This window comes from Podarcis tiliguerta, assembly GCF_965153285.1.
Source record: "Podarcis tiliguerta genome assembly, chromosome: 1".
Taxonomy (NCBI): Eukaryota; Metazoa; Chordata; class Lepidosauria; order Squamata; family Lacertidae; genus Podarcis; species Podarcis tiliguerta.
In genome coordinates this window covers 12,042,283-12,064,562 of record NC_139534.1, presented here as the reverse complement: position 1 = coordinate 12,064,562, position 22,280 = coordinate 12,042,283, and the positions used below count along the sequence as shown (strand labels likewise).

Sequence of the window (22,280 nt, the reverse complement as noted above, 5' to 3'; positions counted from 1 at the left end):
TCTCAATGCAGTTTTTTTTAAAAAAAATAAATCAGTTTTACAAAGGGAATTTGAAAAGAATTATTCCAGAGCATAAGGATAAGGCATGTGAATATACTGTTGCATATTGGCAGGTTAATTCATCTTCTTAGAATAAATTAAGGCTGATGATTGCAATTCTAAAAGCACACCAAGAGGCACGTATTTATGGGAGGGTGGGGAAAATGCCAAATTGAAAACAAAAATATTTTCACGTTGACTTCATTCCCTCCACATGCAGTTACCAGTATCTGCCACTAAGGGGTGCTGCTGATCTGCATTTTCCCCTTTTAATGGAAAAAGGATAGCTGTCAGGCGGGTGGAGGGAAGCGTATAACAAAAGCTGCGCAGAGAGGAACTGCTAAAGCATATTTTTAATCAACAGCTCGTAAAAGGTGGGATGAACTAATTCTAAAGATACTTTGGCATTCTTTTTGTGGGTAGGACTTAATGAATGGGGTGGGGTGGTTGCCTGTCCAATACCAAATGAGAAACCATAATAATGGGATCGTTGTCACTTAACGCAGCCTAATGAATTGGGAAGGATAACTTGTGGCTTTGCCGGTCGTGACTGCTGAAAGCCAGCCAGCTTGTGTGTGAGAGACTGTAAGAACGAGTGGGGCCTGCCATCTCAAAAGAGTGTGTCCACATCTTAAAAAGTCAGAACCAATGGAACACAGCAACTATCGACCAGTTGCTAAAAATCCATTTTGGGGTAAAAAAAAGGATCAAGGTAAAGGACCCCTGGATGGTTAAGTCGAGCCAAAACTACTATGGGGCTGTGACGCTTATCTAGCTTTCAGGCCGAGGGAGCCGATGTTTGTCCACAGACAGTGGCGTAGCGTGGGGGGTGCAGGGGGGGCCGGCTGCACCGGGCGCAACATCTGGGGGTTAGGGTTAGGGGGCGCAAATCCACGGGTTAGGGGGCGCAAATCCACGGGTTAGGGGGTGCAAATTACTTGCCTTGCCCCGGGTGCTGACAACCCACGCTACGCCACTGTCCACAGACAGCATTCCAGGTCATGCGGCCGGCATGACTAAACCACTTCTGGCGCAACGGGACACCATGATGGAAGCCAGAGCACACAAAAACACCGTTTACCTTCCCGCCGCAGTGGTACGTATTTATCTATTTGTGCTGGTGTGCTTTCAAACTGCTAGGTTGGCAGGAGCTGGGACAGAGCAACTGGAGCTCACCCCGTCTCGCGGATTCGAACTGACGACCTTCAAATCGGCAAACCCATGAGGCTCAGTGGTTTAGACCACAGTGCCACCCTCGTCCCTATTTTGGGGTAAGGTAGTAGGAAAGGCCATAGCGGTGTTTCTGGAAGAAACTGGTGATCTAGATCCATTTCAATCTTGGTTCAGGCCCAGGTATGGGACTGAATCAGAAAACCTTTACTAGGAGAGAGGCGGGTGAATGCAAATCTGCTTGTTTCATTTGATCTCACAGAGGCTTTTTGATATAAACTGACCGTAGTATCCTGCCGATAGGACTCGGTGATGGAAAACACTGTTCCAGCCTCTGTTGCCTTTTCATGAGGAAGCTTCAGGAGTAAACCCTGAGGAAAAATCCATACCTGCTGCCTTGCAGGACATCTTCGAGAGAAGAAGAGAAGAAGAAGAAGAAGAGTTTGGATTTGATATCCCGCTTTATCACTACCCTAAGGAGTCTTAACTGGGGGACGCAGGTGGCACTGTGGGTTAAACCCCAGAGCCTAGGACTTGCTGATCAGAAGGTAGGCAGTTCGAATCCCCGTGATGGGGTGAGCTGCCATTGCTCAGTCCCTGCTCCTGCCAACCTAGCAGTTCGAAAGCACGTCAAAGTGCAAGTAGATAAATAGGTACCACTCCGACGGGCAGGTAAACGGCGTTTCCGTGCGCTGCTCTGGTTCGCCAGAAGCAGCTTAGTCATGCTGGCCACATGACCTGGAAACTGTCTGCGGACAAATGCCGGCTCCCTCGGCCAATAAAGCGAGATGAGCGCCACAACCCCAGAGTCGGTCACGACTAGACCTAATGGTCAGGGGTCCGTTTACCTTACCTTTAAGGAGTCTCAAAGCGGCTAACATTCTCCTTTCCCTTCCTCCCCCACAACAAACACTCTGTGAGGTGAGTGGGGCTGAGAGACTTCAGAGAAGTGTGACTGGCCCAAGGTCACCCAGCAGCTGCGTGTGGAGGAGCGGAGATGCGAACCCAGTTCCCCAGATTACGGGTCTATCGCTCTTAACCTCTACACCACACTGGAGGTCACTTCAGTGCTGCTAATGCAGCAAAAACAACACGGGAGGCAGCCGTTGCGAGTTACTGGTCTGCAGTCACAGCGGGCGCTGTGATTCTCTGTCGGTTTGGCTTCATGCCCAGGGCTGTGCTCCATTGCCAACAAGAAAGGAGTCCTGCTGGGTCAGCTCTGTGGAATGGGCATCAGGGGGCTCTGTGCCTACTTGCACAGTAGCCCTATTCCTACTTGCAGGGGCATGTAAATAACCTGAGGGCCAATGCACTCTGGGTCAAGATGGAAGATGGAGGTTTTGTGGGCAGATGGTTCCGTCTCCAGGAACTCATTCCATGAGGCTGAGAGATGTAAACAGAATCTATGGCTGGTTTTACCCAACTCAGCGCAGATCCATTGAAATGAATGAACTGGGTCAACTCTGAACGTGCAGAAATGGCGAAGCTTACCGGAAGAATAAGAAATCAAGATAACAAACTTTTAATAAAAGAATGGAAATAGTTTATTGAATATTTCCAGGTAAATTGTAAACAGATAAAAACATTAGCAGGGTTACTGTAATAACCTACAGTTTCACAAGAGTATATAGTTACAGTAGATAATTACCGGTAAATGAGCAAGTTAAATGAATTTGGATATGCCGAAGGCATTAAAAATAAATAAATTTAGGGAACCGCAGAAAGAGGGGGGGGTGGAAGCCAAATTTTGAAATGTTGAATTGATTGTAAAACGATAGTAAAGGTAAAGGTAAAGGTACCCCTGCCCGTACGGGCCAGTCTTGACAGACTCTAGGGTTGTGCGCTCATCTCACTCTAGAGGCCGGGAGCCAGCGCTGTCCGCAGACACTTCCGGGTCACGTGGCCAGCATGACGAAGCTGCATCTGGCGAGCCAGCGCAGCACACGGAACGCCGTTTACCTTCCCGCTGGTAAGGGGTCCCTATTTATCTACTTGCACCCAGGGGTGCTTTCGAACTGCTAGGTTGGCAGGCGCTGGGACCGAACGACGGGAGCGCACCCCGCCGCGGGGATTCGAACCGCCGACCATGTGATCGGCAAGTCCTAGGCGCTGAGGTTTTACCCACAGCGCCACCCGCGTCCCATAGAAATGTAGAAATGTATAAACATGAAAAGTATAAATAAAACCTTTTTTTAACAAAACTCTGAATGTGACTAATGTTGGCGATCCTCTATAACCTGTTCCCCCCCCCCAGAACCAACGCTTTTAACATGACGAGCTGAGCAGCTTAATTTGCCTTTCTTTCTAAAGCATTGTTGCAAGCTAAATTGCACTGATATGTACGTCGAACTTAGCTATTTCATTATTTTATTTATTTTAGAAATGTTTGTGCCACTTGATATAATAAAAACCTCTAAGCCAGGGGTCAGCAGACTTTTTCAGCAGGGGGCTGGTCCACTATCCCTCAGACCTTGTGGGAAGACGGACTATATTTTTTGGGGGGGATGAATGAATTCCTATGCCCCACAAATAACCCAGAGATGCATTTTAAATAAAAGGACACATTCTACTTACGTATAAACACGCTGATTCCCAGACCATCCGCGGGCCGGATTTAGAAGGCGATCCAGCCCCCAGGCCTTAGTTTGCCTACCCATGCTCTAAGCGGTTTATAGAAAAACAATAAAGCCGTAGCAGCGATCCTATCGGCTTGGCCGACCCACATTGCTTTCCGGGGGCAGGGTTGCAGTATTTGCCTTTGTTGCAGGAACCCCCCACACACACACACACACAAATCATTTAGTTTGTACAAACTCAATACACACACTCACACACAACATACACGATGTTTCTGTTATAAATTCATAGAAAATCAACCGTACATCAGATCTACACCGTTCCACTTTTATTTTGCTCCATGAAGAAAGGACTATCAAAAGGGGAGGGTTTGATACAGGATTGCCATAATCCCTTGAGCATACCAATATGTACACAGGAGCCCTACCCAGTTGGCATGCCAACTGTGATGGTCCCAGACAGACCATCAAGGACACAAAGGACTTGCATACGGGAGTGGATTCAGCATGGATTGAGACAAAGGACAATGATCAGCTCTTCCCTCTGGGGGCAGGATACTGCAAACTCCCCTTTGTCCTCTGGAAAGTACTCATGGGGAGGGGGAAAGGTGGAACCGGCCAGGTGACAAGACACTCAGGTTACCATCACAACTCCTCCCTCAACCCCTCCTTTTTTGTGATGTGTCAATTATGTAGTCATGATGTAGTTGTGATGTAGTTCTAGGGGTGTAGCTTGGGGGATTAGTAGCTAATAAAAGTTGGGGTCTCCTTTTGTTCAGGGCTTCCATCTTGTTTCACCTGGTGGCAGGTGGGAGTCCTGTCGCAACAGTCTTCAATAAAGACCAAGCCTACTGGTTGCTGTTTTGCTCTGGTATTCCTGGCTGGTGTCCTTGTTTTTTGACCAAGGGAGCCCTCAGATTTCTCCGTTAACACCTTCCAGCTGTCTAGGAACGGGCCAGACTGCAAGAGAAGCTGGGAGAAACAAAACACAGCGTCAAAGAGCAGGCAATTTCTCTGCAAACAGTTTGCAAGTGCTCAGAGCTCCACAGCCTCCCTTTCCTGGGAGGCTGTTTGTGAAATAATCAACTGAGGGGTCAGAGGAAGATTCATCACCCATGAAGCCTATACAGTGTTACCTCGGGTTACATACGCTTCGGGTTACATATGCTTCAGGTTACAGACTCCGCTAACCCAGAAAGTGCTTCAGGTTAAGAACTTTGCTTCAGGATAAGTACAGAAATCGTGCTCCGGCGGTGCAGCAGCAGCAGGAGGCCCCATTAGCTAAAGTGGTGCTTCAGGTTAAGAACAGTTTCAGGTTAAGTACAGACCTCCGGAACGAATTAAGTACCGAGGGTACCACTGTATTCCCGAGTTGGTTTCAACCGTTCCTGGAGAATTATACAAAGAAGTCAAAATCAAAAGTGAGGGGAGGGGAGGCAATTCTTTTGAGAGCCGCTGGGCATCTCTGGATTCTGGCGTAATGCTTGCCGTTAAACTCAGGCACAAATGGAAAGAGAAAGCCTTGAGAAGGGGTTCTGTCTTGAGGATCAGTGAGCAGGATTCAGCCTGTGGCACTCATGCCCAGGCTGCATTTGTGAGCCATCTCCTAATGAGCTGTTTCTTGGCTCTGTGCTCATCGTGGTCGAGTCGTTCAGCCTTAGTCATAGCTCCATTATACGCCTCAGAAGAAGCCATTCACTAAATCCTGCCATCTAAGTGGTCTGAGTACGCCTGTCTGCGAATTTTAGCTCGCCCCCAAGACATGGCGGAAAGTGGATGCTTATATTTTCCATTAAATTGCATTGAGGGTAGGTGAGGATAGATTCTTTGACTAAACAGGACACTTATCTATGCCCAGGGTGGTTGAATAGGGGCTTTAAAATGTGAGCGGCGAGCCAGGGAGCCTCCGGTGCAAATTCTGCCGCAGCCACAAATTCCCTCGGCCAGCCACGGTTTCATATGCAAAACGGATAAGACAGCAACACTAACCTACTTTCCAGGGTTTGCTGTAAGGATGTGTTATGTACTGAGTAGAATAGGATCCAAAATGCAACAGTCTGATTGGTCCTAGAACAATAGGATCCAAAATGCAACAGTCTGATTGGTCCTAGAACAATAGGATCCAAAATGCAGCAGTCTGATTGGTCCTAGAACAATAGGATCCAGAATGCAGCAGTCTGAGTGGTCCTAGAACAATAGGATCCAGAATGCAGCAGTCTGAGTGGTCCTAGAACAATAGGATCCAGAATGCAGCAGTCTGATTGGTCCTGGAACAATAGGATCCAAAATGCAGCAGTCTGATTGGTCCACAGGAGCCACCCAATCCAGCTCCAGGTGGAAGTGAATCCGCAACTTGATTGGCCTACAGGAGAATCCCAGAATTAGCCAATCGCGTGGGGCCCATTGTGTAAATAATGTATATAAAGCAGACATTCTGGGGGAAACTTCCATTCCTCCTCACCACCATGAGCTGAATAAAGAGCTCCGACTCCGAGTATATTTCAGATGGTTCTGTTGTGACTTTGATTACATTGCTGTGCTCACCCCACTTATCCAAAAGGTGAGGTGCAGCAATGCTTGTCTAGATCTAACAACAAAGCTTTGCTGGAGGCTTACATCCACTGGTGGAGGAAGAGGAGTGCAGGGGAAGCGTACCACCCCCGGCAGCGTAATCCCGGTGGGGTGCCATCGCAGCTGCCCCCTGCCCGCGCTGGGTGCCACACCCCCAGGACATGTGCCATGCCCCTGTGGGTGGCACACCATGCCTCCGGGATGCACGCCAGCCCTGCCCCACCTGCTCTCCGCCCCCCGGTGCCGGAGCATGAAGCTCCGCCACTGCTTACAGCATTTTGTAATATATGAGTCTATATAGATAGAACCAAAGAATTGAGGGGGCGCAGGTGGCGCTGTGGGTTAAACCACAGAGCCTAGGACTTGCCGATCAGAAGGTCAGCGGTTTGAATCCCCACGACAGGGTGAGCTCCCGTTGCTCGGTCCCAGCTCCTGCCAACCTAGCAGTTTGAAAGCACATCAAAGTGCAAGTAGATAAATAGGTACCACTCCAGCGGGAAGGTAAACGGTGTTTCCGTGCGCTGCTCTGGTTCGCCAGAAGCGGCTTAGTCATGCTGGCCACATGACCTGGAAGCTGTACGCCGGCTCCCTCGGCCAATAAAGCGAGATGAGCGCCGCAACCCCAGAGTCGGCCATGACTGGACCTAATGGTCAGGGGTCCCTTTACCTTTACTTAAAGAACTATGGAGTTGCAGGGACCTCTAAGAGTTCATCTAGTCCAACTCCTGCAATGCAGAAATGGAAGCACAGTGTGAACACTCCAGCAGGCCACAAAATTCTGCCTGCCCAGCGTCAGATCCCGAGAGAAAGCACACAGCCCCGCAAAGCCCAAATTCTGCCCCCGGTCCTGTGGCTCACTTAGGGCTCATCCCCACTACCACTTGTCCTGTGTATAGAAAGCATGGGTCTGAGTGGTTTTCCACTTCCCCACTCTTTCCCCAGGCAAAACTCTCTAATGCTCAATCGGAACAAACATTAAACTGGGAAAAACACAAATTGCCGTTTGCTCTGATTGAGCGCTAAAGAGCAGTTTTCCTGGGGCAGGCGGAGCAATGGAACAAGAGGAAGGGTAGGAAAGCTCTCTAAAGCCTTTTCCTCTAAATTTCCCTAATCCCCTTTTTAAACTGCCTCAGTTGGTGGCCCATCACCGCATCCGGAGACAGCAAATTGGTCGGCTCAACCATGTGTTGTGTGGGGAAGTACGTGGTCTTGTGTGCTCCAAACCCCACATACCCAGTTTCACTGATTGACCCTGCCTCCGAATATTTTGAGAGAAGGAGGGAAACTCATCTCTGTCCACTTTGACCACACCAGGTATAATCAAGGGTATTTTTCTAGAAAAAGAGGTGTCAGACCTCACCTTGAATGCTTCTCTTGTTCTCTTAGAATGGCACCTGAGAATGTCGGAACATGGGTGTGATTTTATGCATTTGTCTCATGGGCCCACTTTGTTCTGAACTTTGTTGTTGTTTAGTCGTTTAGTCGTGTCCGACTCTTCGTGACCCCATGGACCAGAGCACGCCAGGCACTCCTGTCTCCCACTGCCTCCCGCAGTTTGGTCAGACTCATGCCGGTAGCTTCGAGAACACTGTCCAACCATCTCGTCCTCTGTCGTCCCCTTCTCCTTGTGCCCTCCATCTTTCCCAACATCAAGGTCTTTTCCAGGGAGTCTTCTCTTCTCATGAGGTGGCCAAAGTATTGGAGCCTCAGCTTCAGGATCTGTCCTTCCAGTGACCACTCAGGGCTGATTTCCTTCAGAATGGAGAGGTTTGATCTTCTTGCAGTCCATGGGACTCTCAAGACTCTCCTCCAGCACCACAATTCAAAATTCAAAATTCACCTCTTCATGGATCACTGCCTTGCCGTGGCGAAGGGGCTTGAATATCTCAGAGAATCTATGAACTATGCCGAGCAGGGCACCCTATATATAGAAATGAGCAAGCCAGTGATATTTGAGGGAGCAGGCTAGCAGGCGGGGCCCATTACTTACATCATAGGAGCCTACACAACACAAAACACTGTTGCTGTATGAATGTTTCATTTTATTTGTTTTTTATCTTATATTTTGGAAATGTATATCCAGTGTTTTTTTTTCCTTTCATTTTTTTTGGGGGGGGGGGTGGCAAGAGAGTGGGGCTCCAAGCTATAGCTTGCTTAGCTTTTACGTAAATCTGGCAGTGGCCATCGGGATCCCTTCCAACGCTACAATTCTGTGATTCTCTTTTCCTTCCTTCTCTCAATCCCTTCCCGGCATGTGACCTTACTGTGCCTCAGGCTAACAGCCATAACCTATTAATTCAACGCTAAGATTTTATTCAACAGCTGAGGGGGGTAGTGAGCAGAAAATGGAGCACGTCTTCATGTCAGCGGCTCCTTTGTCCCTTAAAAAAAAAGTCGACTTATTCTGGCCTCATACGTTTCATCCTCAAGGTTGGATCAAGCTGAACACAGTTAGTTTTCAGATGCTCAGAGTTCTGCTTGCACCATAGCAATGCAGAGATGGCACAATATTCCCTAAGTTCATCACAGTCGTTCACTCGAATCTGGTTTTCCGGTTTCTTGTTTCTTTTTGTTATTGTATTTATGATTTTCAATTTTATACATTTCAATAATTTTACAATCATTTCAACATTTTGAAACTCGACTTCCTTCTCCCTCTTTCTGCGGTTCCTTAAATTTATTTTTAGTATTTTCTGCATATCCAAATTAACTTAATTTGCTCATTTATTCATCTGCTTTAAATATATACTCTTATAAAACCTCAGGGTGTTACAATAATCCTGCCAATGTTCTTATCTGTTTACAGTTTATTTGTAAATATTCAATAAACCATTTCCATTCTTTTATAAAAAGTTGATTCCTTATCTTTCCAGTAAGTTTCTCCATTTCTCCATATTCCATAAGCTCCGAGGGTTATCTGTGGAAAGCCATGTGCTTTGAATGTGCTTAAAATGCATGGCATGTAGGCAGCCTTTGACATGGAAATGCCTGCCGACATGTGCATTTTGAGGCGGCACAACTGCTTGAGGGATCCATGTCACCTGAGCACTCCTGGAAACTTTATCTTTGTGGTATTCAAACTACAGTTCCCAGAATTCTTTGGGGAAAGCCATGACTGTGGCAGTGCTCTGTATGTATGGTGTGGACATGACATGAATAAAAAAGTTATGTTTTTTAGTGCTTCTGGGAAAATGTGGAGAGACCCTGGCTTTGGTGAGTCTAGATCATAGCTGTCAATGTTTCCCTTTTTTTAAGGGAAGTTCCCTTATTCCGAATAGGATTCCTCACAAGAAAAGGGAAAAGTTGACAGCTATGGTCTAGATCAGCCTCTGGAAATGCTTCTTAGAGTGAAGCCTTGAGGCCATACAGTGGTACCTCAGGTTACATACGCTTCAGGTTACAGACTCCACTAACCCAGAAATAGTACCTCGGGTTAAGAACTTTGCTTCAGGATGAGAACAGAAATCATGCGGCGGGGGTGCAACAGCAGCAGGAGGCCCCATTAGCTAAAGTGGTGCTTCAGGTTAAGAACAGTTTCAGGTTAAGAACGGACCTCTGGAACGAATTAAGTACGTAACCAGAGGTACCACTGTACTGAAGAACCAGGATATCAAAAAGATCATGTCAGAAATGGAAATGGACATAAGTTTTGCGCGTTCATTCGAGGTCAGAGATGAAATTTTCCAATCTAATCTCTTAGTACAGTGGTACCTCAGGTTAAGTACTTAATTCTTTCTGGAGGTCCATACTTAACCTGAAACTGTTCTTAACCTGAAGCACCACTTTAGCTAATGGGGCCTTCTGCTGCTGCCACTGCGCCACCAGAGCCCGATTTCTGTTCTTATCCTGAAGCAAAGTTCTTACCCTGAAGCACTATTTCTGGGTTAGCGGAGTGCGTAACCTGAAGCGTATGTAACCTGAAGCATATGTAACCGGAGGTACCACTGTAATGACTTGTCTCGTTGATGCTGTGCTTAAGAGAGTGCTCAAATGTTTTTTGTCACATTGTGTTCAGATGGGCTCTCTCAGGACACAACGTCACCCACCACTTTGAAACTGAATAAACCAAGGTTCGTAGAGCAAAGTATAGAGGAGAGGAAACTCCTTAAAGAAAAGCAATCGTACATACATCTAGATACCCATTTGAAGAGTTAAGGCAATTGGATGGAGTTAATTGAAAATGTTTTTCAATGATTCAGCATCCACAGAGCATAACAGGCCACCCAAACTCATTTATGAAACCAGCCCATTCTGCTGGGAAGTGATAAAAACACGTTTCTCATCCTTCGTAAGCAAGGAGTCAGCAAGAAGTCAGCGACTCAGTATTTCCACCATTGCAATTTACCAGAAAGATTCTGATATTGTAGTTTTGCTTTCCTTTCCTGTGCTGCTAAGTATCACACTCTGAATGCAATAATTCAATTATGTTTTTTGTGAAATGAAATCCCCAGATAATGTGCAAATGTTGCTGGCATATTTCAGTTACGTATATCTTTCTTTCTTTTTTAACCCGGATGGATTTTAAGAGTTGTGTGCGTGTTGTTATTTTTTAAAACCTCCAGTTGTCATTTGCGATATATTGTTTTTTACCTCTCTGGGAGAGGAACGAGGTCATTTGAAAGGGCCGTCTCTCGAGGTTAATGGAAGGGAGCTTTCCTGAGGTCAGAATGAGATCCCTGCAGCAACAACAGTGTCTTCGCTTCAGATGTTTCGCTGGGACCTCAGCAGCATCCTTTCAAAACATTCCTTTGATAGTACAGCAAGTCTTAGGAGGAAGTCGTGGGAGATAACAAAAGGCAGACTGCTCAGACTCTGGTCTGTTTGTCATGTCTCATCATTCAGGTCGAGTAAAGGGAATGAAAGGGGGCATCAGGGCCACCCGAATGAAGTACATTATAAAAGGGAATGTCTGTGGGGAATCTTGATGGACTCCCATCAGCCCCTCCAAGCATGGTCAATGACCAGGGATGATGAGGGTTTTTTTTAAAAAAAAATATTATTACTTTTTGAACAATTTAAACGCTACAAAACAAAACAAAAACAAAAAAAGAACAATACAATACAATACAAAAACACTACATAACACTAACACATTAAACTAACAAAACCAAACAAAAACAGTTTAAAACACTCAAACAATTTCAATATCTTGTTTTTCATTCACTCATTTCACCGACCTCCTTGCACCTCCCTTTTTGTATTCCACTTCTGTCAATTGTTTCAGCAATTCCTTGCCATCTTCCTCTGTTTTCTGTCCTATAATTATCTTACCACATTCTAACCTTATTTTACCTTTAATATTCTATTAATCTATTTATACTTAAATCCTTATAACATTTCTACTAAAGCCATATAACAGGGATGATGAGGGTTGTAGTTCAGCAACTTTAGCCGTTCCAAAGGTTCCCTATAATAATAATAATAATTTATTATTTATACTCCGCCCATCTGGCTGAGTTTCCCCAGCCTCTCTGGGCGGCTCCCAATCAAGTGTTAAAAACAGTACAGCGTTAAATATTAAAAACTTCCCGGAACAGGGCTGCCTTAAGATGTTTTCTGAATGTCAGGCAGTTGTTTATCTCTTTGACATCTGATGGGAGGGCGTTCCGCAGGGCGGGCGCCACTACCGAGAAGGCCCTCTGCCTGGTTCCCTGTAGCCTCACTTTTCGCAATGAGGGAACCTCCAGAAGGCCCTCGGCGCTGGATCTCAGTGTCTACATGTGCCTTATGGTGCAATCACTTTGGAAAACTGTGTAGGTTTCTGGTTGCCCTATCTCAAAAAGGACATTGCAGAGCTACACAAAGCGCAAAAAAGGGAAACCAAAATGATACACTCTAGTGGCCTTTAAGTGCAGAAAAAGGTAACTCAGGTGGCATTTTATACACATTGCCCTAATGTCTAATTGATGAAGGGTGTCTTTGAAATCTCTTAATAAGCAATTGATAGGAACTTACAAAATTGTGTGTAGTGTGGCAACTAAAATTCAGGATAATCCCATGAAATTGACTGGTGGATGTGGGCAGGCAAGATATTTTTCCACTCAGTCAGTAAAGAATATATGAAATTTGTGAGCACAAATTGTGATGATGGCCGATCACTTTAGATAGCTTAAAGGGGGAATTGGCAAAATCCGTGGGGTGAAAGCCTGTCAGAAGCTGCCTCAGAGAGCTACTGCGCCCATGTGTGTCTTGAGGACTTCCTGGAGACATCTACCAGTGTGGGAAGCCAAGTGCTGGACTGCATGGGCCTTTGAGCTGATCTAGTAGGTCTTCACTTAACTGGGGAGCCTACACACAGAAAACTTGGAAGAACTAGTCTGTAAGTGTAGAGGACAATAGCAGGATGTGCCTTGGGAACTGTAAAACAAAAGTTCCACCTAGTCCAGAATGCATTGGCTAGAAGAAGAAGAGTTTGGATTTGATATCCTGCTTTATCACTACCCGAAGGAGTCTCAAAGGGGCTAACATTCTCCTTTCCCTTCCTCCCCCACAACAAACACTCTGTGAGGTGAGTGGGGATGAGAGACTTCAGAGAAGTGTGACTGGCCCAAGGTCACCTAGCAGCTGCATGTGGAGGAGCGGGGAATCGAACCCAGTTCACCAGGTTACGAGTCCACTGCTCTTAACCACTACAGCAAACTGGCTCTCAGATTGCAGATGCAGGCAGGTGGGCAACATGTAACAAAAACATCTGCATTGGCTGCCCATCTGCTACCAGGCAGTGGCGTAGCTAGCTGCTAGGGTGCCCAGGGTGGCGCACGACCTGCAGCCAGGGGTGGAGCAAGCCACCCATGGGGGCAGGGTAGAGCCTCTCCGCAGCCTCCCCCTCAGCTATAGGGCGGCTGAGGAGATGGGCAGACACAAGCCCTTCGCTTCTCAAAAAAAGCAGTGTGAAGCTTGCAGAGAGTCCACCCACCGCCTCCCCCTCAGGAGAGATGCATGGCTCAGGCACACTGCAGGTGTTACGCCCAGTGGCCCCCGCTTCACCTAGCTACACCTCTGGATCAGGCAGATTCATGGAGGAGAGGGTTGTCGAAGGCTGCTAGCCATAAAGGCTGTGCTTTGCCTGCAAAGTTGGAGGCAGCAATGCTTCTGGTTTCTGGAAATCACTCAAGGTGAGAGTGCTCCTGAAGTGACAGTAAGAAGGGGTGTGCAGTGAGTGTGGGAGTTATTTTTTCAAAAACGCATATTTTTACCATTTTGTCACCCCCCTCGGTGATGACACCTGAGGCGACCCGCTCCCACCGCACCCCCCACCTTCCTATGCCACTGCTACCAGGGCAGTCTAGCCTCCCTAGGAATGGAGCTCCAAAGTCTGGTAGCAGTTACTGAGAAGGTCCTTGTGAGGGTGGCAAAACTGAGAGAAGGACCTCCCTTGAAGATCTCAGAGCTTGGGCAGGTTCGTTTGGAGTCTTCTTGTGTTAGGGTTGCCATAAGAAGAGGAAAAGGAAGAGTTTGGATTTGATATCCCACTTTATCACTACCCGAAGGAGTTTCAAAGCGGCTAACAACCTCCTTTCCCTTCCTCCCCCACAACAAACACTCTGTGAGGTGAGTGGGGCTGAGAGACTTCAGAGAAGTGTGACTAGCCCAAGGTCACCCAGCAGCTGCATGTGGAGGAGCGGAGACGTGAACCCGGTTCACCAGATTACGAGTCCACCGCTCTTAACCACTACACCACACTGGCTCTAGAATAAGTCTAGAATTCCCCAGACATATCCAGGACACTAATATGTCCGGGACAACCCATGGCAACCCATGTCGGCAGAGTCGTTTTGGGTGATTTTCCTTTAAAATGGCTCAACAACTTTGCCAAAAAGCTCAACACAACCTTTCTGTGCGAGTTTTCACTTTTTGAAATATGGCAACCCTAGCATAGGTAAGACCACTGTTTGCTTAAAAAATGCAAACAGCTCATCGTTGTCTGTTTAGAGGACAATGGTGAGCTGTTTGCTTTCTTTAAGCTCTGTCTCTGTTTGAAATATGGCAAGCCTATCCTATGTCCCTATGTTGATTGATTTGGGGAAAATCCCTTCGCTGGAGAACCTAGAAGCTTCGTATCTCCCATCCCTGCCCAACTTCTTTAGTCCCAGCTAGCAAACAGAAGCATGCACGCTGGTTGAGAAATTAGCTTTGTTGGGTAAATTCTGTAGGAGACAACAAGCCAGGCTGCCTTCTGCTTTTTGCAGTTTAACATTTGTAACATCCCCAGCAAGAGCCTGTGGCTAGAACAAGCGGAGCACTCTAATACGATCATTTGTACAGCTGAAATTTCCTGCTGAGCTTGAGCATCCTCCCAGCAACAGCCTAATAGGACTCCTGCAGTGTGACCTTTCTTTCCTGTCGCCATTGGCTCAGAAACCCATCAGCGTTAACTACTGCCTGACACAACTCTGGCGCAACGCCAAGGAAGGGAGAGAGGAACGAGGGAACAAGGAACGGTGTCCTACTGCTGATTGAATACCAGGAGAAGACAGTGACTTCTCTGGACGTTCAGGGTCATCGCCTGGTTCAAATTCATGGCATGGAAACAGAACAGTCCAATGGTGATGGCCTGGGATTCGGACTCAGATGCTGAACCTAAAGGATCTCAGCCTGCACAGGATTCCCCGCCTCCAGAACCAGCTGAGCCGGGGCTGGGGCTTGAGCCAGAAGGGTCCTCACCTGTGCTGGATCCTCAGGTGCAGGCACCAGCTGAGTCTGCTCTGGCTCCGGAGGTGATGGAGGACCCATTGCCTGCAGGTGCTCCACTCTCAGCCCCAGCAGAGGAAGCTGAGGTTGCCTCTGGGTCTGGTAACCCTCCAGCCTCTCCTGAGCTGCAGAGGCTCAGGGCAGAGAGGCGGAGGGAACTAAGTTCCCGCAGGAGGAGTGCTCGTCTCCAGGCCAGGAGAGGCGAGTCACCAGAGGATCCGGGCCGCCCTATGCCTCGGGGCAGATAAAAGCCAGCCAGCCCCAGTCCCAAGTTGCGGGAGCAACATTGTTGGTTGCTAGTTCCTGCCCTAACTCTGTCCTGCTTTCCTGCCTGAGCTCCTGACCCGCCCTGGCTCCCTGCTTGCAAGCCTGTTCCTGACTTCACCCAACTCCCTGCCCTGCACCCAGCTCCAGCTACTACGGACTGCCTCCCCATTGCACCTTTGACCACGGACCAGACTTGGACCTTGCCTCTCGGGTAACCCACGGGACCAGCACACCAATGATGATGGTGATGATGATCTCTCAGTTTCTCAGTTTCCTAGTTCTCTTTATTTCTACATCAGTGTCAGGCGGCAGAAGAACCAACCCCCATATCAGGTTACCAGGAACGGATAAGACAAGGAAAAGTCCTCACCATCTGCTTTTTATTCAATATTTACAGAGAGAGGCTTGGGAATGCAGTCTCTTGGAATAATGGCATTGTCCTGAGTAAATCTCCACACACACCCTTCTCTCCCACTTCCGCATTCATCAACAGCACAAGCCCCCTACAGTTGTGCTGTTGGGCTTACAGTGGTACCTCGGGTTAAGTACCTAATTCGTTCTGGAGGTCCGTTCTTAACCTGAAACTGTTCTTAACCTGAAGCACCACTTTAGCTAATGGGGCCTCCTGCTGCAGCTGCGCCGCCAGAGCCCGATTTCTGTTCTCATCCTAAAGCAAAGTTCTTAACCCGAGGTAATATTTCTGGGTTTGCGGAGTCTGTAACCTGAAGCGTATGTAACCTGAAGCATATGTAACCCGAGGTACGGCCATTTGTCTCTGAGCTCTTTGCTCTCCTACTTTTCAGGATCGCCGGGTCCTGGAAGGTGGTGGTTCTGCAATGCTTTCTAGTGACAACGTGTCAGCCAGCTGCTCCAGCTCTGCCTCCTCTTCCTCCTTCTCCCCTCCCATTATTTCCCAACTTTCCCCCCCATTTTCCTCTGAGCTATGATCTCCCTCAAGCCCCTGTTGTAATTCTGAATTGTCTTCTTCTTCTCTGGAAGGGTCAGGCTGGGGAGGCGGTCTCCACCATTCCTTCTCTGCCCAGTCCCTGACAATCAACTTCCACTTTTAAAAAAATATAACTAATAATAATTTCTCTCAATATATATGTCTGTATGCAATTTTCCCTATTATGATGCATCTTTGTTTCTTGGGTTCAGACATTATTTCGGAATGTGTGTATTAGGTGAGTCTGCCTTTAAATGTGAACGGAATCAAATTTCCCCTCCCCCCATCCCCATTCAAGTGTTAATTAGTTACACCTCCACAATGCCATTTAAGTAATAAATGTCACTAGTTAGAAGACATACGCAGAAGAGACCAGATGATATTCATTTGATAATTATTCTTTTATTTACAAAGCATTATTTTTAAAAAGAAAATAACAAAGGGCGCTAAGGGCATGACAAGGGGTGCAACATGAAAGACAAGAACTGGAGGGGGGTGTTTAAAATAAAATAACATTTTCTACAACAACCCAAAGCTTTTCTCTTAGGAATTCTAGGTGCCGAAATTCCAGCAGATCAGAAAAGACTATTTATGTATGTGACTGCTGCTGCTCGGATGTTATTAGCCCAGAAATGGAAAGAAGACAAAGAACCAGAGAAAAATGGCAGATTAAGTTGATAGACTTAATCTGCCAAAATGACCGGGAGAATCAGAAACCAGGAAGACCAAAATTTCGATAAGGAATGGGGAAAATATATAATTTACCTTAAAAACCATTGTAAAATTATTAGTAGGATTGGCGTAACACTTGTAGTTTAATACTGAATTTTGGGTATAATGGAGATTTAAAAGATTGGGATTAATAGACAAGATGCAGGAGGAAAAGGTTAATATAAGGACCCACAAAGGGGAGGAGGGAAATCCAGGAGATTCTTCAGAATTCTCTTGTTATGTTGATTGTTTGATAATTGTTTGTAGATTGTTAAAATTTAGAAAACTAAATAATTTTTTTAAAAAAAGAATAAAAGGAAGACTGGAGTGGGTGGTAGATACTTGGTTGGAAGGAGACAATGAGATTGTTGGTGAGCAGAATGAAAGTGAGAGGGTTCTTTGGGATATGAAATAAAAGATACAGTCATACCTTGGTTCTCAAACGCCTTGGTACTCAAACACCTTGGAACCCAAACACTGCAAACCCGGAGGTAAGTGTTCCGGTTTGCGAACCTTTTTCGGAAGCCGAACATGCTCCGTTTTGAGTGGTACACATCCGTTTTGAGTGCCACACTTCCATTTTGAGCGTTACGCTGAGGTCTGTCTGTTTTTGCTATTTATTTTGCATTTTTGTATCTGCGGCTCTTTTTTTGTGACTGTGTGGAACCCTGTTCAGCTACTGGTTGGTTGATTGATTGATTGATTGATTGATTGTGTGACTGCACTACATTGTTTATTGCTTTCATTTTATGGATCAATGGTCTCGTTAGAGAGTAAAATTCATGCTAAATTGCTGTTTTAGGGGGTTGTTTTTAAAGGTTTGGAACGGATTAATCCGTTTTGCATTACTTTCTACGGGAAAGCGCACCTTGCTTTTGGAACGCTTTGGTTTTGGAACAGACTTCCGGAATGGATTAAGGTTGAGAACCAGTGTACAACTGTATATACTTCCTGACTCCAGTACTGGAGTGCGGAACCAGGGTTGACATAAAGCAAGTAATTAAAACACTTGCTTCTCCTAAATGCCCTCCCATTTGGGGAAGACTCTATAGAGAAGCAGAAGACTTGCCAGTTTTGGAGCAAGGAGGATGGGTCCCATGTGGATTTATGATGTCCTCCCATGCTCACGTCTGATAGACTACATGTATAAACAGGAAGACTCTTTGGCGTACCAGCAGTTTTCCCTGTACTTATTCTGATGTGACTTTCTTACATCATCGTATAGCTATATATAATTGGCTGGGTGAGGATAGGCATTGTCTCTCTGCCTCATTGGCCAGGATTGCTTCTAGAAGGAGTCAGGCTTTGGTTTTGTTAAACAGTGCAAGTTAGAGAAAGTAAAAACGAAACAACAACAACAAAAAACACAGCCACAACCGGGTGACACATGAAAATGGTAAGCAAGGCTACATGCTTTTGTTTGAGGGGATCCGTAAACAAACCCCTGTGTTGCAATATAGACAAGCTGAACAATATAACACAACTTCTCATATTAATTCTTACAAGTCTGGGTGATGAAGAATTGATTGAGATGGGCTGATGAAGCATTGAACGAAACAGATTGGTTATCCGGAAACTCTGTTCCGGAGATATTTGGTGACTGATTATGTATATATCAAACTTTTGAATTATTCTACCACGACTGGTGAAGAAGATTTAGAGACTTTGGTTGTAATTTCTGATCGTTTTATTAGTTTATAAATAGTTGTTATTGGGACGCGGGTGGGGCTGTGGGTAAAAGCCTCAGCGCCTAGGACTTGCCGATCGAAAGGTCAGCGGTTCAAATCCCCGCGGCGGGGTGCGCTCCCGTCGCTCGGTCCCAGCGCCTGCCAACCTAGCAGTTCGAAAGCACCCCTGGGTGCAAGTAGATAAATAGGGACCGCTTACTAGCGGGAAGGTAAACGGTGTTCCGTGTGCTGCGCTGGCTTGCCAGATGCAGCTTATCACGCTGGCCACGTGACCCGGAAGTGTCTGCGGACAGCGCTGGCTCCTGGCTTATAGAGTGAGATGAGCGCACAACCCTAGAGTCTGTCAAGACTAGCCCGTACGGGCAGGGGTACCTTTACTTTACCTAGTTGTTATTGGCCATTGTTATTGGCCATTGTGTTGTGTTATATTGTTCAGTTTGTTTGAGGGGAAGCATTCAAACATGTAAACAACACCCCTACTTTCAGCCTGAAGTGGTACAGTCTAGGAAAAGCTGTACCAGCTGATTCTACGGACTGTATATAACCCGACCCTAAGCATAATGCTATTTTTGTTATTGAAGAATTTGTAGGGAGATTTTGCAAAGAAGATGGGTACATGGAAGTTCAAACTGTGGAGTGAATTGGCTACATCCTAAGGAACTCAAGCCTTGGCAGCGTCAATTTAGTATTCTTTTGTCGATGTGTTGCATCTCTCTTTGTTGTGATCCAATCTGGAAGTAACAAATTGCATTCCTGTTTATTAGACATTTATTTTCACTCTCGTTACTTGGTAGAAATCAACACCGTTTCGTCCTTTTCCATGGCTGTTTTCCTTTCTTTTTCCCGGTTACATTGGTACAATTTTCTCATAGACCCCAGGAGTAAAATAGCTGCTTTTCCGTATCTGTAAAATAAGAAAAATAATCTGACACTGCACGAAAACTGTGTTTCATCCTACAATATATGCTTCCACATCTTGAGATTGATATAACCTACCTCCAGGTGTATATTCTCGACCTCTCTAATTTCTGTTGATCTTAACAAATGAGGTCCCTGATAATTGCTTTTGACAGAATATTTCACAATCTGTAAGCTTTTTCATTCTTCCATAATCTCGAATCCAGGAAGACAACAAAGATCAAGTCTGAAGGTATTTGAACTGATGGCCTGTTTGCTGTTTTTGTAACCTCTGCCTGAGAAATTTAGATAAAGTGTTCCCGGTCTGCTATACACAATGCTGATGGTGAGATGCCTGGACCCAACATATTCCTTTATGCGTTTCACAATTTTACACTATCAACAGCATTCTTCTCTGTATTTCGGCACTATGGCTGAGGGGAAATGGCCCCTCCAAATTCTCTAAACTCTTTTCCGGGGCTGAAATTCGGGCAGAGTGCGGGGTTGCAGAATATTCTCCAAAGGGAGTAGGTGGGGTTTTCGAATTGAAGGATTGAAGGTGGCTAAGAACTCGATAATAAACAAATAATTCCAGACAAACATAATCTCCAAATTAAAGTCCAATCAAAAAACAACATCCACAATATCCACTAAAGATGTGCCAGGCAGATTCGACTCAGGTAGGACTTTAGAAGGCAAAAACACAGGATGGGGAGTGCTTGGAAGACTCTAAGGAACAAGGATATACTCTAATTCTGATAGGCAACACATCTCTGTGAAGAGTTAAACCACCCTGTTCAGCACATGCTGACTCTACTCATCGTATTGAGATTATTACAGTATTCTGGTATTGTGGTGAGGAAGGCAAGGTCAGTGGTTGCTAGTTCTGAATCAGAAAGAAACTGCTGCCGTTCATTTCACATTGATGAACATCCTTTTTGACCTCAAGCCCAGAACAGCAGTTGATCTTGAAGAACTAAATAACCATGCATGGAATTTCGTTTCATCTTCTACGGAAGTACTACAAGACTTTTCGATCGCTTGGTGTTCCTTCACCTTTCACGGCAAGAGTAATAATTTAACAGGGCTGAGTAGGACACAGTTTCTGGTCCACACATAAGGCCCCTGCCCCATTTCTGGTGGATTGCATGCTGGGTGCTGTAATTCTTGCAAAAAAATAATAATTCTGGGCTTGGATGACTTAATATGGATCAGTTGTGCCTCTTGTGTCAAGAGTTCTTGCACATGTACTCTTGCTTAAAACAAAAAACAAAGCATGTTGGTGGACCAAATTAAAATACGTTGGTGAGGACACCCCATCCTTGATCTAATAATTCTAGATCAGGCATGGCCAAACTTGGCCCTCCAGCTGTTTGGGGACTACATTTCCCATCATCCCTGACCACTGGTCCTGTTAGCTAGGGATGATGGGAGTTGTAGTCCCAAATCATCTGGAGGGCCAAGTTTGGCCATGCCTGTTCTAGATTCTGCTCAGCAACATAGCAATACAGACCAGACATTGCATTCAAGTCCTTCTTGGGATAGCAACTCAAAACTCTGGACGCAATTTCTAGCACACACACACACCAATTGATGTGAATGCATGGCTACATTCTCCAGGTTGACTCTTCAGGCCTGTCTGTTGACCAGAATGCAAGGGAACCAAACTGCCAAAAATATGATGGTCATGATATTACAAATTCCCTTGGATTTATTCCTAAAACCCCATGTACTATTGTCAGGGAACTGCCATTGGAGCTGGAGGCGGAGAGAAGGCTCCAGAGGGATGGCGGAGAGGGTCCCAGTAAGGAGAGAGGCAGCCCATCCGCTGGGGAAGGAAATCAGCGTAACACCAGTGGAGAAGGGGGGCAGATGGGGGAATCGGAGAGGTGGCTCCAGGACTCCTCGCTGGAGACCAGTGGAGAGAGTACAGGTACTCCGCTGCCCACACCCTCCCTGCGCAGAAGACTTCCACGCAGGGAGAGTAGAAGAAGACTGGGCGTCAAACAGCTTTTATGCTGGAAAAGGTTCAAGAAACGCCCACTGACGGATTCTGCCAGCGACTGAGGCAGCCACGGAACTTGAGGCTGTCCAGACAGAAAGGGTTCAACCAGGTAACCTATCCAGGAGTGGCAGCAACTTACGCACGAGCAACCCCTAGAACCATTACAACTATGTTATAGCTCATGTACTTACAGCCTTTCTCATAATGCAGGTTGTGATTAAAATGCTGTATACAAGCAATCCAGAAGCTACTGCTGTTGTGATCCAAAGATAGAGTTGCGGGTCTGGGCATGGATCTGTGTCTGAAATACATTGAATTTTTCAAATTATCATCTTCAGGAAGATAAAGCAAATGTTAACACACACACACACACACGTTTTCCAAGTACAGTCGTACCTTGGAAGTCGAATGGAATCCCTTCCGGAAGTCCGTTTGACTTCCAAAACATTTGGAAACCAAGGCACAGGCCAGAAAGCTCACTGCAAAATTCAGAGAAGTGTGAGTTTCAAAGGATGGCTGTACTTCAGTTCTCGTATTGTTTTGGAAAATATGGATTAGGTATAATAATAATAATTTATTATTTATACCCCACCCATCTGGCTGGGCCTTCCCAGCCACTCTGGGCGGCTTCCATATAAACCAAAAATACACTAAAATATCACACGTTAAAAACTTTCCTGAACAGGGCTGCCTTAAGATGTCTTCTGAATGTCAGGTAG

General features: G+C 46.1%; 1 protein-coding gene and 1 long non-coding RNA gene across 7 annotated transcripts in view; one reads left to right on the top strand and one right to left on the bottom strand.

The window, feature by feature from the left end:
• LOC310664855 overlaps nt 1–22,280 on the top strand; it is a 317,431-nt gene that overhangs the window by 155,050 nt on the left and 140,101 nt on the right. The gene's annotated exons all lie outside the window — the stretch shown is intronic.
• Nucleotides 19,062–22,280, bottom strand: part of CTLA4 (cytotoxic T-lymphocyte associated protein 4) — a 44,457-nt gene continuing 41,238 nt past the window's right edge. For all 5 annotated transcript variants that reach the window (XM_083413616.1, XM_083413615.1, XM_083413617.1 and 2 more), the window contains 2 exons: nt 21,753–21,862; nt 19,062–19,563 (listed from right to left, as the gene is read on the bottom strand). In XM_083413616.1, the coding sequence (XP_083269742.1) occupies nt 19,507–19,563; nt 21,753–21,862 (167 nt within the window). In that variant the 3' untranslated portion in view covers nt 19,062–19,506. The remainder of the gene's footprint in view (nt 19,564–21,752; nt 21,863–22,280) is intronic.